The sequence below is a fragment of the Zingiber officinale genome, chromosome 5A (assembly GCF_018446385.1).
Source record: "Zingiber officinale cultivar Zhangliang chromosome 5A, Zo_v1.1, whole genome shotgun sequence".
Lineage (NCBI taxonomy): Eukaryota > Viridiplantae > Streptophyta > Magnoliopsida > Zingiberales > Zingiberaceae > Zingiber > Zingiber officinale.
Genome location: NC_055994.1, coordinates 143,974,817 through 143,992,271, shown reverse-complemented (window position 1 = coordinate 143,992,271; position 17,455 = coordinate 143,974,817). Strand labels below are relative to the sequence as shown.

Here is a 17,455-nt window from a genome sequence, read left to right as displayed (position 1 = left end):
CGTCGAGGTCCCTTGGCGCTTCTCTCATGTTCATCATATCTAAGAGCACGACCTACGGCGGACATGGGTTGACCCGTGAGTTGAAGAAAATACTAAAGCAGTTGTTTATGCACCTTAAAGAGTCGTTGAGGACCCTTGGTGTTTTTCTCGTATTTATCATAGCTAAGAGCACACTTATTGCTCTTTTATAAAGTGCATTGATGAAATTAGGTTTAGTAGATTCATTTATAATTATTTTTATAGTAAACCTTTTTAACTTGTGTTTTCCTGAGTAATAGATGTTAAATTTATTTTGCTTTATGAATATTTTCTCTTAACTGGATGAGCAACTTACAGGTCAACCCAAGCTATCGCAAACTTATTTTATTTTATTTTTTGGTGCACCCGTGGGTTGACTTACCTAACCCACAACCCGCTTTGAGTTAAGTTGAAGATTTTCCAACCAGCTAAGATGACAGGTTAGCCCACTCCTCCCCGCCTGCCTTACCACAAGTCAGCTCGTCTGACAACTCCAAGTGGGATGACAAATTTTGGATATTGGGTTGTCCATTGTGAGCACTTTAAGACTTATTCTAATAGGTGATGAGAAATTTTCGTGAAACTGAACTGATCATTTCTAAGATTAGTCGACTCGAATGACTGAATACCTAGTGCTACTTATAAAAAACTATTTATTGAGAAAAACTTGCAACACTTGCACTAGATCATTTTTTTCATTGTAATAAAATGTGATTAAGTTCACTCGTCCTTAGGTTATATGAAAGGAGATAAATCATAAGATCAATTTATAGCTGACTATCAAGTAATTAGAGAGTGAAAGGAATATTTTTTTTTAAGATGTCAAAAATTAACTCTATCTCACTATAACAAAACTACGATCTTATGATCAATTGAACACCCCGTGGAGAGTAGATCCTTGAAATGCTCCCTTAGTGTCTCCTCTATGCAATTGTGACCAACACCTTTAGCTTCTCGTCTATGTTGATATACATGTAGATATTAATGTGAGCGTTTTCAAAAGTTTTTTTTTTATCGAGGACCGTTCTAAAAACCTATGATAGATTTTTTTTTAATGGTTACCTGGGTTCCAAATATTGAACCCATTTTTTTTTTCATTAAGGCAGCGGGCCCTACGGGCTATCATGTGGATCCGATGAAGAATCATAACCCGATTTTTAAATTTAATTAAATAATTAGGTACGAGAATCTTGATATTCAGATATGTCCGGTACAGAGCCGTTTTAACTATTCTGAAAGCATAGGCTGAAAAAAAAAAAAATTAAAGTCTTAATTTTTTTGAAAAAAATAAATATTTAAAATATTATTAGAGACATTTAATTTTATTAGTAAAATTTAGAAGGATAGTGATCCTGTCCGAACGCTGAATCAACGGACGCTGGACACGTGGCGCTCTCCGGGTCACCGATGTAGATCTCCGGCTAGTCTCACGAAGCTCCGGCGAACCTGCACAGAAGTCGGGCCGGGAAGGGATTCCCGGCGGCGACCCTCCGACGCTCAAGTCAGGTAAGCAAGTGGTGGAAAAAGCAGCTCCAAAGCTTGTAGAACGCGTACCTCCGGCGTAGTCTGCAGTTCTTTATATAGAGCGGTGAAAGAGTTTCTACACGCCTACCGAGGCGCGTACGTATCCGCAGCCCATACCTCGGTATGTGTTTGTCAGAAAGCTTACCTGACGCCATACTGCAACAGTCCCATCGCGCCTTCGATGGGACACCAAGACACCCCGTTGTCAGACTAGTAGTATGGCTTAGCCATATGACTTGACGGCTGTCAGAAGATGTTCCTGTTCTCCTTTACCCGCCGCCGGCCGGGACGTACATCCGGCCGGCTGGACGGAGACCGTCGTCCGGACGGCCTTCATCCCTTGCGCCGGCCGGGCGGTACGCCCCTCACGTCTCGCCTGTCGCTTGCGTTGAAATGATGGGGAGACTTCCGGGCGACTGCCTTCCGCTCGGCTCTTAGACATTGTTTCATTGAGCGTCGGAACCCCAACTTTAGTCGGGGCGCCTATTGCCTCAGCTATTCACCGGTTGGTCTGCCTATCCGGTCGGCCACTTGGCCTTTTGACTCCAGCGTGGCATGGACCTCTCAGAATGGGGGTCCCCCGTTCTAACCGCCGGATCACTTGTCTCCCCCTCGAGTCTAGTCGAAGGAGGCGAATTCCGACTGACTAGACTGCCGATCTGATTGAGCAATGATCACTGCATTAGGCCGCTCGGCCGGGCATAGGGATACTCATCCGTTCGGCGGTATCTTGTCCGTGCCTTGTGTTCTCTTGGAATCCATGTCCGATGCTCTCCCCTACTACCCATCACGTGCGCTGCGCACGGTAAGGGGAGCTCATTAAATGCGGCCAATATCCTGCTGACACGTGGCGATCGTGCGTGTGTCAGCATATGGCGGTGGCGTCACTTCCGATGGGACAGTCGCCGTTTGAAATGAACGGCTGGATGATGACCTCGTTATCGTCGACCTGGATCGGACGGTGGAGGTTGCTCCCGGGCGGCGATATAAAGCCCGCGACTTCGTTTCCGCCGCATTGTTGCTTCATCCTCCTCCGGCGTTCCTCTGCTCGTTTTCTTCTCCGGCGACCCCGCCCCTCAACTCTTCGGCAACCCCCAGGCCCCCGTCGATCATCTCTCTTGCTCGTAAGACCCTCTTTCTCGTTCCTAACGTTTTCTTCTTTCTGTTAATCGTTTCCTTCAGTCGGTTTTCCTCCATTCCTTGCTTGAACCTTCCCTTTTGGTCCCGTATTCTTGTCTTTCGACCATGACTAGTACCTCGCAGTCGACCGGCGGCGCTCCGGGTCTATGGTACACGACCATGGAGAGCCGTTTTGACGAGGAGGACGCGTTGCGTCTCGCTCGGGCTTACGACATTCCTTCCGACCACCAAATAGTATTAGCCACACTGGCCGATCGGCCTCATGAACCGCCGCCCGGCACAGTTCTTTTTTTCCGAGACCAATTTTTGGCCGGGCTACGCTTCCCACCCCATAAATTTTTCTTGCAAGTTTGCAACTACTTCCGCATCCCGCTCGGCCAACTAGTTCCGAACTCCATAAGGCTGCTGAGCGGGGTGATAATTTTATTCAAACTGAACGACATCCCCCTCGACCCTAAGATTTTTCACTACTTTTTTTATCCCAAGCAAGCCGAGTGGGGCACCTTTGTTTTCCAGTCTAGGATAGGTTTCGTCATCTTCGATAACATGCCGAGCTCCAACAAACATTGGAAGGAGCATTTTTTCTATATACGTTTTCCCGAGCGGCCAATTTTTCGCACCAAGTGGCAGACGACGATGCCAGCGCAACCGGAGCTCGGCAAATTTAGAGGCGACGCAGCCTACCTTCATGCAGCCGAACGGCTGGTTGGTCAGCGCTATCATATTGACAAGCTGCTCCTTCCGGGAGTAATGCACATATTTGGCTTGTCTTCTACCCCCGCCGATCTGCCCTGCAGCATGAGTAAGCGATTCTCATCCCTCCTTTTTCTTTTGTTCTAATTGATTTAATCTTTGTTTCTGCAGCTGAAGTCATGTGGCGTGCTAAGGCGACCGAGAAGCTCAAATTGAAAGCCGCTCAGATTGAGGCGGTAAAGAACAAGGAGGTCGCCGAGCGGGGCCTTGATCCAGCCGATCCGACCGGCGAATCAGGCGAGGGGACTCAAGATGCCCCTGAAGCCTTAGCAGCTACTACCTCTCACGACGAGGCAGCGGGCGGCACAGAACCTTCTTCCCAAGCCGAGGTGGAGGGTCGTTCGGCAGATGATGTTCCGCTACTCACTCGGAAGCGCCGACGACCGGAATCTGCATCTGCCTCAACTCCACTTGATGAGCCACAGCCCGAGCGGGGCTCGGATGCTCCGGTGTTGTCCGGGACGGTTTCCCTAGAGAGCACCCCGACCCCACATGGCTCTCCGAGGGCAAGCTCTGAGGTGCCGCCGTCCAGCCCTTCAAGAACTCTGCGCCGTATCAGGCGTTTGGGCGAGCTTCCTTCCTCGTCCACCGGTGGGCCATCCGGTAAGCCCGATGCTTCTCGGGATGAGCCGAGCGGCTCAAATTTAATTAAAACCATCCTGCGCCTCCCCTCAGAGGAATATATGGCAGCTGCTGATCGGCCAGTGGTCCCCGAGCAGCAGATCACCTTGACAGGCCCTCTTGCAAAAGCTTGGGAGGACGCTCGGCGTCGGATAAAAGCGATGACTCCCGGGCAGCTTGGCGACAGCAACCTTCAACAGGCCACCGGGGTATGCTCTTTTCCTTTGTTCGTGTATTTGAATTAACTTTTTAACCTGTTCACTTTTGCTTGTAGAACTGGGTGGAGCAGATTGCCGTTAGCAATCGGTTGGCCGAGCTGGAGGATGAGTTGAAAAAACTCAAAACCGCGGGGGACAGTCAACAGTCGACGGCCGCTCTGGAGAAGGCCAAAAAATTACTGGAAGCCGAACGGAAACGAGCTTCCGATCTAGCGAGCAAGGTCGTTCGGCTCGAAGCGATGGTCAAACAACGAGATAAGGATATCAAGACGGCGATCACTCGGAAGCGACAGGCCATCGATGACATGGATAGAATGAAGGTGGAGATCAGAGGGCTGGAGCAACCCATCAAGGATCTAGATGCTCTTCTGGCCACCGAGAAGGAGAGCCGCTCGGCCGATCTTCAAAGATTTGATGGAGAATTGAAGGATCTCCAAGCTGCCAGCGACGCTGCCCACGCCGCGCTTAAAGAATATCAAGAGGGGGAGTCGGCTCGTTCTGACGAAGTGAGGAAGGCGTATCTCCGCTCGGAAGATTTCGGAGAGAAGTTTACCGACAAGATATCCCTCACTTTCGAAGAAGCGATCAAGGCGGCGATGGATTACCTGAAGACCAAGGGCCACCTGCCCGCCGAGCTGGCCATCCCCCCTGAGGACCTCGCGACCGTGATGGGCACCATCCCTGACACTCTTTTTGACTTTGACGCGTGATAAGCGTTTTTTCTTTTTATGAACTTATTTGTATTCAGGCCGTTCGACCCAACTTATTTTTGTAGTAACTTTTTTGGTTAGCCTACTAAAGTGTTTTTTAAAACTCCTCCGCTCGGCACTACGCTCTGTCAGACAAGTCAATTGTCTTTAATGTCTTTCATTATACGACTGAGCAGCCGCTCGGCGCGCAAACGTCACTCGTTCACTTGCTCGCATTTTTAATTCCGATTAACCATCTTTTGCTTCGCGCCTTACCTCAAAGGGGTTTTCGCTAGATTTTCGCATGCGAGCCGCTCGGACGTTTATAGACGCCAACTCGTCTCTCGATATTTAACATCGGAGCTCGACGGTCTTCCGCTCGGACGTTTATAGACGCCGGCTCGTCTCTCGATATTTAACGTCAGAGCTCGACGGTCTTCCGCTCGGACGTTTATAGACGCCGGCTCGTCTCTCGATATTTAACGTCGGAGCTCGACGATCTTCCGCTCGGACGTTTATAGACGCCGGCTCGTCTCTCGATATTTAACGTCGGAGCTCGACGGTCTTCCGCTCGGACGTTTATAGACGCCGGCTCGTCTCTCGATATTTAACGTCGGAGCTCGACGACCTTTACGGCTAACTTCGACACTGCCGATCGGCGGAACCCTTGGCCATCCTTTGAATTAATTTTGCTTCCTGCATTACAAGGACCTGGGCGACTAACATATACAAAAATGATTTACATTCGTGCACCTTTCGCCCCGCTCGATAAGGCTGGAGATGATTCGCACTCCACGGTCGATCCAGCTGCCGCCCGTCTTCATCCTCCAAATAATAGGCTCCCGAGCGGAGTTTTTCAATAACCTTGAAGGGACCCGCCCAAGGAGCTTCAAGCTTGCCGACGTCGCCGACCGGCTTGACTTTCTTCCAGACGAGATCGCCGACCTGGAATGATCTGGGGATTACGCGGCGGTTGTAGTTTTGCTTCATCCGCTGCCGGTATGCCATCAGCCGAACAGACGCCTTGGCTCGCTCCTCGTCAACCAAATCCAGCTCCATGTTCCTCCGTTCGGTGTTGCCATCATCATAGCTCTGGATCTGGACGGACTCGACGCCGACTTCGACCGGAATGACGGCCTCGCCGCCATACACCAAATGGAACGGCGTGACGCCCGTCCCTTCCTTCGGCGTCGTTCGGATGGTCCATAAGACGCCCGACACTTCATCCGCCCAACTTCCTCCCAAATGGTTGAGCCGAGCGCGTAGAATATGAAGAATTTCCCGATTGGCTACTTCGGCTTGACCGTTGCTCTGGGGATAAGCCACGGACGTGATGTGTTGCTCGATGCCGTAGCTTTTGCACCAATCCTCTAGCATCTTCCCTGTGAATTGCCGCCCATTGTCGGAAACCAATCGGCGAGGGATGCCGAACCGACAGATGATGTGTTGCCAGATAAATTTTTTGACCATCTGTTCGGTGATCTTGGCTAGCGGCTCGGCCTCCACCCACTTGGAAAAATAATCGACCGCCACTAGCAAAAATTTCCGCTGCCCGGTCGCCATCGGAAATGGACCGACAATATCCATTCCCCATTGATCGAACGGACATGAAACTGTTGATGCCTTCATTTCCTCTGCCGGTCGGTGGTTGAAGTTATGGTACTTCTGGCATAAGAGGCACGTCGACACGGTTCGAGCGGCGTCTGCTTGTAAAGTCGGCCAAAAGTACCCGGCCAAGAGGATCTTCTTGGCCAACGATCGTCCGCCCGGATGCCCTCCGCACGATCCTTGATGTACTTCTTGGAGGATGTAAGCCGAGTCCTCCGAGCTCACGCATTTCAACAACGGGCGTGAGAAAGCCTTTTTGTAAAGCTGATCGCCGATGAGTGTGAACCGACCGGCTCTCCTCCTTAGCAGCTAGGCTTCATACTCATTGGATGGTGTGGCACCCGAGCGGAGGAACTCTATGTGTTGGGGTTGCAAGTTTGCAAACATAGTCCCATATTGGAAACACATGGGAAAGATCATGGGTTTATAAGAGAAAAAGATATCTCCATTGGCATGAGGCCTTTTGGGTAGAGCCCAAGAGCAAAACCATGAGGGCTTAGGCCCAAAGTGGACAATATCATGTCATTATGGAGATATCTAAATTCTTTTCAATCCTACACTATGATGGGTGTCCGCCAGTCGCTTGGAAATGTGAGGCCTTCCATCCGGTCGACATGCGCCACCAACAGTACTTTTTCAATTGGCTGCTGAATGGCGACCGGCGTTATTGAGCTCGCGAGTTTGGCTAACTCATCAGCTGCTTGATTTTCTGCTCTGGGTATCTTCTGGACAACAACTTCTCTAAAATCGGCTTTGAGCTTCTCGAAGGCTTCAACGTAGAGTTTGAGCTGAGCATTATTGATTTCGAAGGTACCAGAGAGCTGCTGAGCGGCCAACTGCGAATCCGAGTGAAGCTTTACCCGACCGGCTCCCACATGCCGAGCTGCCTGCAAGCCGGCTATGAGGGCCTCATACTCTGCTTCATTGTTGGTAGCTTTATAATCCAGCCGGACGGATAAGTGCATCTTCTCTTCTTGAGGGGAGAGTAACAATATTCCAATCCCGCTTCCGAGCCGAGTGGACGACCCATCCACATATATTCTCCACATAGCTTCCGGCTCCGGCCTTTGCACCTCAGTCACAAAATCGGCCAAGGATTGCGCTTTGATTGCCGAACGAGGCTGGTATTGGATATCAAACTCACTTAACTCTGTCGTCCACTTGATGAGCCGTCCGGATGCCTCTGGATTTAGTAGAACACGTCCGAGCGGGCTATTGGTTTTGACAATGATCGTATGCGCCAGGAAGTATGGACGAAGGCGCCGAGGGGCGAGAACCAGAGCGAAAGCTAGCTTCTCGAGCCCAGTGTAGCGAGATTCAGCATCTTTTAAAATGTGACTAAGGAAATACACAGGTTCTTCTCCGCTCGACCTCACTAAAGCCGAGCCAATTGCATGCTTAGTTGAAGACAAGTACATATAAAGTGGCTCGCCCGCAGTTGGCTTGACTAATACCGGGAGAGAGTTCAGATATGCCTTCAAGTCTTCGAACGCCCGATCGCATTCTTCATCCCAGTGAAACTTAGTGGTCTTGCGCAAGATTTTGAAGAAAGGGAGGCTCCGGTCGACAGTTTTGGAGATGAATCTGGATAAAGCAGTTATCCGACCGGTCAAACGCTACACTTCCCTTGTATTTTTTGGAGACGACATATCTTGCAGAGCTTTCACCTTACTGGGATTTGCTTCGATGCCCCGCTCGGTCACTATGTACCCCAAGAATCGCCCTCCTTTTGCTCCGAACAGGCACTTCTGGGGATTTAGCTTGACTCCATATTTGCGTAGCGTTCGGAAGGTTTCTTCCATGTCCTTGAAGAGATCGGCCGCTCGGACGGACTTAATGAGAATGTCGTCCACATAAACTTCTAGATTCCGCCCGATCTGCTCTCTGAATACTTTATTCATCAAGCGCTGATATGTGGCCCCCGCATTCTTCAATCCGAACGGCATCACATTATAGCAATAAGTGCCGTCGGCCATCACGAAGCTGACTTTTTCTTGATCTTCACGGGCGAGCGGCACTTGGTGATAGCCTTGGTAGGCGTCGAGCATACAGATTAATTCGCAGCCGGCCGTAGAGTCCACCAGCTGATCTATCCGGGGCAGAGGATAAAAATCTTTCGGGCAAGGCTTGTTGAGATCCCTGAAATCTATACATACTCTCCATTTGTTGCCCGGCTTGGAGACCAATACTACGTTCGCCAGCCAGCTCCGAAACTGCACCTCGCGTATATGGCCGGCCTCCAGAAGTTTTTCCACCTCTACTCGGATGATGGAATTCTGCTCGGCGCTGAAGTCTCTTTTTCTTTGCTTTACTGGCCGAGCGTCCGGTCGGACATGCAACTCGTGCTGCGCTATGCTCGGCGAAATTCCGGGCAGCTCATGTGTCGACCAGACGAAGACATCATGATTTCTTCGGAGGCATTGGATCAGCTCCTCTTTCTGCTTCTCCTCCAGATCGGACGCAATAAAAGTCGTGGCCTCCGATCGGGGTGGGTGAATCTGCACTTCCTCTTTTTCTTCATAAATTAAAGAGGGTGGCTTTTCGGTGATGGCGTTTACCTCGATCCGGGGCGCTTTCCGAGCGGAATTGGCTTCTGCTCGGACCATCTCGATGTAGCATCGCCGAGCTGCTAGCTGATCTCCCCGTACTTCTCCCACTTTGTCCTCCACGGGGAACTTGATCTTCTGATGGAAGGTTGAGACGACCGCTCGGAATTCGCTGAGCGCCGGTCGTCCCAAAATGACATTGTAGGAAGAGGGAGAGTCGACCACCACGAAGTTTGTTGTTCTTGTCCTCCTGAGCGGCTCTTCTCCCAGCGAGATAGCCAGCCGGATCTGTCCGACCGGCTGAACTTCGTTACCAGTGAACTCATAGAGTGGAGTTGTCATGGGTAACAGCTCGACTCGATTAATTTGCAACTGATCAAACGTCTTCTTGAATATGATGTTGACTGAGCTCCCTGTGTCAACAAATACGCGGTGAATAGTATAATTGGCTATTACCGCTTTGATGAGCAGAGCATCGTCGTGGGGTACTTCCACTCCTTCCAAGTCCCCGGGCCCGAAACTAATTTCGGGTCCTTCCGCTCGTTCTCGGCTACAGTAGACCGAATGAATCTGGAGTTGTCGGACGCTCGCCTTTCTAGCTCGGTTGGAGTCTCCTCTGGTCGGCCCGCCAGCAATAACGTTGATCTCGCCTCGGGAAGTATTGCTTCTATTGCGGACGGCCTAGACCGCTCTCTGGACGCTCGGCGATTCTCCTGCCTTTGAGAACGATGCCGATTGGGAGTTTGTTGTTGTGGCCTACCAGTTCGCGTCCGATCGGCTTCATGAGTTCTCTGTCGCCTGTCGACTGAGGGAGACTGTCGTCCGGCATTCCGGGGCACAGGATGAGCCACGAAGGGAAGACTTCGACAATCCCTTGTGTTGTGCGTATCCGTCCGGTGGAAGGAGCAGAACATCGGGGTCCATCTCTTCTTTGGCTTGGGTCGGGCGGCAGCTACCTCTTGCACATGGGACCTGGCGTGGGGGGATCGGATTGCTTCGGCCCTTGGTCCTCTAGGTGGCTGATGAGTGGCGTGCTGTTTCCGCTCGGCCGAAGGAGCCCGCTCGGCTGGTGTTTCCTTTTTCCTTGCCGCTTGCGCTTCTTCCACGTTGATGTATTCGTTAGTCCGGTGCAGCATGTGATCGTAATCTCGGGGCGGCTTTTCGGATGAGTGATCGGAAAAAATCCCCATCTACTAGGCCTTGTGTGAAGGCATTCATCATGGTTTCCGAAGTGGCCGTTGGAATATCCATCGCCACTTTGTTGAATCGCTGTATGTAAGCTCGGAGCGATTCACGGGCTTCTTGCTTAATGGCGAACATGCTCACCCTTGAAGCTTGTGATGGATCCGTCCGGCAACCTCCGAAACCATCGTTGAGCCGATCCCGAGAGAGTGGTAAGAAAAACTCGGCACTTTACTCCATCTGTGTATTGATGGAGAGTAGCTGTGTTATCGAACTTACCCAGATGATCATCTGGGTCAGTTGTCCCATTATACTCGCCGATCGTCGGAGGCACATAATGCTTCGGCAGGGGATCTCGCAGAATAGCTTCTGAAAATTGACGATTAATCCTCTCGGGTGATGCGTCCATTCGGGGGGCTTTCCCCTTTCTGTCATCTCGTCTAGGCATCTCATCCGAAGAAGATCCCCTATCTCTATGAGCTGGTACGGCTTCAGGGGTGCGGAATAGGGCTCGATGAAATGCAACGGTGGCCGGTGGTGCTTCCGCTCGACCACCAGACGCTGATGTTGCTTGTTGCTCCGGCCGCTCGGCTGTGGCTTTCTGTTGTTGCTCCACGAGTTTGGCGGCCCTTATCTCGATCAGAGCGTCGAGTTCCTCGTTCGAAAGCGTCACCATGTGTTGTCGTCCAGCCTCGTCCATTGCTTCCGATCGGATGCAGGAGCGTTCCCACAGACGGCGCCAAATTGATCCTGTCCGAACGCTGAATCAACGGACGCTGGGCACGTGGCGCTCTCCGGGTCGCCGATGTAGATCTCCGGCTAGTCTCACGAAGCTCCGGCGAACCTGCACAGAAGTCGGGCCGGGAAGGGGTTCCCGGCGGCGACCCTCCGACGCTCAAGTCAGGAGCTCCAAAGCTTGTAGAACGCGTACCTCCGGCGAAGTCTGCAGTTCTTTATATAGAGCGGTGAAAGAGCTTCTACACGCCTACCGCGGCGCGTACGTGTCCGCAGCCCATACCTCGGTATGTGTTTGTCAGAAAGTTTACCTGACGCCATACTGCAACAGTCCCATCACGCCTTCGATGGGACACCAAGACACCCCGTTGTCAGACTAGGAGTATGGCTTAGTCATATGACTTGACGGCTGTCAGAAGATGTTCCTGTTCTCCTTTACCCGCCGCCGGCCGGGACGTACGTCCGGCCGGCTGGACGGAGACCATCGTCCGGACGGCCTTCATCCCTTGCGCCGGCCGGGCGGTACACCCCTCACGTCTCGCCTGTCGCTTGCGTTGAAATGCTGGGGAGACTTCCGGGCGACTGTCTTCCGCTCGGCTCTTAGACATTGTTTCATTGAGCGTCGGAACCTCAACTTTAGTCAGGGCGCCTATTGCCTCAGCTATTCATCGGTTGGTCTGCCTATCCGGTCGACCACTTGGCCTTTTGACTCCAGCGTGGCATGGACCTCTGAGAATGGGGGTCCCCCGTTCTAACCGCCGGATCAGATAGTTTTATACATTGTCAATGATTATTTATATAATAGAAACCCCGCTTTTTTATTAGTAAAATTTATAAAAAATAAAAAATATTTTATGTTAACTAATTTGACAATGATTAATAAATAATTATAATACTATTAATATACATTTTAATTGTTATTTTTTTAAAAAAATTATCAATTAATTTTAACTTCTATGAAGGTAACTCTTGACGCAACGATAAAAATTATTATTGTGTGACATAGATATAATAGGTTTGAGTAATAGTCTAGTAGATATAGACACTGGGTACAATAGATCTTTCTTTAGGATCCCACGTTGACAAGATTTTCGTGAACCAAACTGTCTTTTATTAATTTTAACTTGGCTAAATCATCAATTAAATTTATTTAGTTAAAAATATTTAACTAGTAAATATCGACGACACATTATTTTTTTTTAAAAAAATGTGCATAATAACTCGTCGAAGAGCAAGGACATAATAATAATAATTAAAAATGATAATAAAAAAACACATAGAATGAAAAATAAAATTTAGAGAAATAATAGTACAACATTAAACCTACTTTTAAAAGACTTTCAAAAGTATATTTATAAAAAAATATTAATCAAGTATAACATTTTTAATTTATTAACAAGACTTAATTTTAATTATTAAATTAAATTTTATCAATAAAAAATTTAAAATTATGAGTCAAATTTTAATAAAAAAATAAAAATAAATTACCAAATAAATTTAACTTTAATATTAAAAAATTAAAATTATCAATCAAATCTAATAAATCTAAAAATTAAAGATTATGGACGAAATATAATTTAGTTGTTAAAAAATTAAAATTATTGATGAAAATAAATCTGAACTAAAATTTATTTAAATATTTAATATTAAAATTAATATTATATATATATATATATATCCAATTTGATGAGCCCCAATATAATAGAGGTCCTAGACATATATCTTAATGGTCTATGTCTTGAGCCGGCCCTGGTCAATAAAATTCTATTTATATCCAACTTAAATATCCAATTAAATTATTATTATTATTAGTATATATATATATATATATATATATAGCATTTAATATAATTTTTTATTTTTTTAAAAAATTAATATTATATCTTAACACCTTAATCAAACTAAATCTTAAATTTAAAAAAAAAAAATATTGCTCATCGCGCACTGCACGGTGCGGAGTATAATAATTGCTGTATGTGTGTACATATATATACACACCGGTGTCAATCCTAATATTAATTTTTTTTTAAGGACTCGAGGTTTAAGAGACGAGAGTTCAGCCTCTCTTCCTCACAAATGTTTCAAGGATGATGAATTTCCTCCTTTTGTTGTCATAATTAAGAACGGTGAATTCATTAGATCAATTGATTAACTTACCAATGTCTTGGATTTTTTTTTATTTTTCCTCTATGTGTTGGCATAGTTGATATTGCATAAGTTTTTATTATAATATATACGTGATCAATTCTCAACGTCAGTACTTGATATCCCTAGACCATTATGCTAGGATAAATACCTCTTTTTAGAATATGTGAAGCTAACTTGAAGGGACCGTTAAGATACATTTTTACTCTAATGTAATCATCCATTTGGGTTGGGATTACTGTTTATTGAATGTTAGGGTTGAACCAATTTTTTGTCAGCAAAGAGGTGGGGCCAGAGTCTGATCAAAGTTAAGAAGGTAACCTCACATGATGGTCAGAGTCAAAAAAAAAGGTCAACCTTTGAGGCTTACTTAGTAAATCGGTTGGCCAGGTGGTTATTTGATCGAACTAGTGGACCAATCAGATGCCCAATTCCTCTCCACTAAGACATAAAGACAAGTCGACACTTCGAGGGCCAAGAATTTTTTGTCATTTGAAGGCAGCATCATTAGCCCGATTTAGTAGTTCAACTCATCGGAACTACGGTTCGATTGGACAGAACAAATGATTGGTTCAGCTAAACTCTTTGATTAAAACATATAAGGTGAACAAATGGCAAGTTCCCGATAACACCCTATAAGTCCAATCAGCTTAAGTGACTGTCAATCGGGTTGTAGAAGGAGCACGCTCGGCTTGCCATGTAAGTGTTGGAATCCCAAGGTTATTTTTGGTGTAATCAACCAAATTAGATTAGGTCCTGTTATGTTCTGATTACTGTGTCTAAGTGTGCAGGAGATTAGGAGCACAGGAAGTCGAGCGGAAGACGCGGCTAGCGAGAAGGACGGCACGGGAGAGAGCCGACGGGCTCGGTGCGTCCGAGGGATAAGACGCTACGGAAGAGTACGCCAGTGGACAAAAAGGATGTGCGTGACGTTCGAGGGACGAGAAGTCGGAGCTGAAGCTTACTCGAGGAGAAGGCTAAAATTGGATTCGAGTGTGCCTTCAATGACTGAAGGCGTCTTCAATCAGTCATGGAAGGAAATATGTCAGAATATTTTTATGGTATTGTGAATTCATTTTAGAAAATATGTCAGAGCATTCTTATGGTGTGTCATTTTTTAAAAATACTTTGAGATTCGTGCACAAACAAACAGTAACATTATAAAAAGGGCTTTGTGTAGGTACACTCACACAACACAAAGCTACATAATTTTACGCATCTACTGTTCTTGTGATTCCTCATCTTCTTCTGATTATTGACTTGAACGTCGGAGAATCTATGTCAAGACCCTTCCCTACCTCGATCACTAACACTTTCTTTGACACACAGGAATACTTTGGAGTCATTTTTTAGAGAGTAAAGAGTCTTTATTTGGTCAACAATAAAGTTATGTATTTAATATTTTATCTCTATCGATTTCAGACATGATCAATCGGCAAGGAGAAAATATTCTCTTAAGTGATAATAAAATATTTGGGTAGGATAGATAGAGATTAAAATTGAATATCATGAGAGTTGAATATCCCTGAGAATTTAGATGAGAATTTATATAATACACGGAGATGAGATGAAAAATATGAAATCCGACTTAAATTTGAAATTAGTATTTAAGTTATGTATTTACCAATAGACTGTTTATTCATCAATGGAATCTATGAGAATTTTTTTTTATCCTCTTTTGTCTTCTCTAAATTCTCGGCTCATTATTGTGTGATTTATAAAACTTTGTATATATATATTTTGGCCTACCTCTAACCTCCAACCGTAACTTTTCATCTATTTGAAATTCCTCATAAAAGGGTTGAAAACCAACCAATAATGGATAGGTCAAGGAGAATTGTCAGGCCCAAAATAAGAGAATTAGAAGGCCCAAAATAAGAGCAATAATTGGATTCTATTGGAGAAAGGAGGCGGGGCCTTTTTGCTAAACAGTGACCCGACCAAATTTCCAACACAAGTCGCAACTTCCCCACCTTCGCGACCCTTCTCGTCTTCACCAACCTTCTCCACCATCGCCCACGCGGGAGGGAAGCGATCGGAGCCGATACAGACGACGACCAGGATACCCTTGCAAGATAGACAGAGAGAGAGAGAGAGAGAATGGAGTCAGAGGGTGGCGAGCAGGGAGGCAGCTCCGGCGGCCCTGCCCCTTTCCTGGTCAAGACCTACGAGATGGTGGATGATTCCTCCACCGACGACGTCGTCTCCTGGAGCGCCTCCTCGAAGAGCTTCGTGGTGTGGAACCACGCGGATTTCTCCGCCCGCCTCCTCCCGACTTACTTCAAGCACAACAATTTCTCCAGCTTCATCCGCCAGCTCAATACCTATGTAAGCCCCCTGAATCACGATGCCGGGATTTTTATTTTTTATTTTTTACTTTTTATGGTTGAATCTAGTTGCGATTTTTCGAATTTTTTTGGAAAAAAACTGTTTTTTGCCTTCTTTGGAATTGGGAAATTTCTTGAGTTCGTGTAGCTAGATTTGAAGGAACTGGTCAATCAATCGAGGTAGAAATTGATTCTTTACGCAGGGATTCCGAAAAATAGATCCCGAGAGGTGGGAGTTCGCCAATGAGGATTTTATCAAAGGGAGGAAGGATCTCCTCAAGAACATCCGTCGCCGCAAGCCCATCCACAGCCACAGCCTCCCGCCTGGCGGTGCTGCTGTCGCGGATGCCGAGAGGGCCGCTTTACAGGACGAGATCGACCAGCTGAGAAGAGAGAAATCCAGCCTCGAGGCGACTCTCTGGAAGTTCGAGCAACAGTGCTCGGAGATGCACAGCCAGTTCGATGACGTCGAGCGGAGAGTGGCCGACATGGAGAATCGGCAGCTGAAGATGATCACGTTCCTGCAGCAGGCGATGCTGAACCCTCGGTTCGTGGAGACTCTTGCGAAGATGGCTGCTTCCTCATCCATGGACTTCTCGGTGATCCACAAGAAGCGAAGGTTGCCGCTGGGATCAGAGAACAGCTTGTGTGATGACCATTGCAGCACATCCAAATTCGAGTCTGGGCTCGTGCTCAATCAGGACTTTTGCGATAAGCTGAAACTGGAATTGTGCTCGGCTTTTCAAGACAGGGATTTGGTCATGGCCAGCACTCAGAGCTCCATCGAGGACACCGGTAGCTCTCGCGAAAAGCAATTCGACTACGGGCGAGGTGGCGCATCAGAATGCCTGCTGCCATTGACGCCTGAGACATTGGAGCTCTGCGACACCGGAGCATCTATTTGCCCAACAAAAAATCTTTCGCCTCGAAGCCGACATGACAATGGGGACGGGAGCTTTCCATGCCATTTAAGTCTAACGCTTGCATCATCTGGAATGGAAATGGATAGGAGTTCAGCAGATCAAAGGGAAGAAAATTCCATGGAATTGGACAAAGTTGGCACGGATGGGGAAGAACTTGGCACACTAGTGTTAAGTAGCCAAAATCCAGCAGCTGAATCAGGTGGCACAAAAGCTGCACAGGCACAACAAAATCCAAGAACTAGTGGTGAAACACAACCGAATCATCCGGTTAGAGTCAACGATGTGTTTTGGGAGCAATTCCTAACTGAAAGGCCTGGTTCAGATGACACTGAAGAAGCAAACTCCAGTTCGAGGGCATATTAGAAAGAGCAGAAGCAAGTGTGGCTATGCAAAAACGATTTAGAAAAAAACTATAGCCTGGCTATGCAAAAAGGATTTGGACAAAAAACTATAGTCTGATCTTCCTGTAGAGTCCTTGTATAATGTGTAGTTATTTCATAAATTCTTCAGGATGAACCTTTCTCAGCATGGGGATGTTCTTACTCTTAGTTGGATAGACACTTGGTGGAGATATCTTTGTTGCTGTGTTTGTGTGTGAGTTTTGATCATCACATGATCGCAAAGTTATTTATTACAATTTTGAAATGTGTGGTGACTTTAATGACCATAAGTGCAGATGATGAGCTATTTTTCACACTCCAAGGTTTTCACCTGCCTTAGGACACTGTTTTAAGTTGTGGATCCTTCAAGGACATGATGATCTACTTGTGGATCCTTCAAGGACATGATGATCTCAGATAGGCAATTCCTGATGAATGAGATTAAATTGTGCAAGTTTGGTGGACAATATGTTGACATTATGAACATGCACTTGAAGGAATATGTAGAGGGTATCATTGTTTTTTATTTTTAGAGTTTTATTTTGTCATGAAGAGTATTAGGGTTTATTGCTTAAGATCCTTTGTTAATTTTTTTGAAGTGTATAATCATGTTTGAGTTGTACAGAATTGCTAGATGGACTTAAAA

The 17,455-nt window shown here is 46.9% G+C and overlaps 1 protein-coding gene across 1 annotated transcript; it reads left to right on the top strand.

Moving 5' to 3' along the window:
* The first annotated feature begins 15,129 nt into the window (after positions 1-15,129).
* LOC121982204 (heat stress transcription factor A-5-like) lies at positions 15,130-17,074 on the top strand. Its single transcript, XM_042535164.1, has 2 exons — positions 15,130-15,507; positions 15,710-17,074. The coding sequence occupies exons 1-2, from the start codon at positions 15,280-15,282 to the stop codon at positions 16,790-16,792; spliced, it is 1,311 nt and encodes a 436-aa protein (XP_042391098.1). The 5' UTR covers positions 15,130-15,279; the 3' UTR covers positions 16,793-17,074.
* Positions 17,075-17,455: the final 381 nt, after the last annotated feature.

Bases quoted from the DNA above. Each gene is read 5' to 3' on its own strand.
- LOC121982204 (XM_042535164.1), top strand. From the start codon at position 15,280: ATGGAGTCAGAGGGTGGCGAGCAGGGAGGCAGCTCCGGCGGCCCTGCC. The intron at 15,508-15,709 runs GTAAGCCCCCTG...TTCTTTACGCAG, and splicing joins TCCGCCAGCTCAATACCTAT to GGATTCCGAAAAATAGATCC.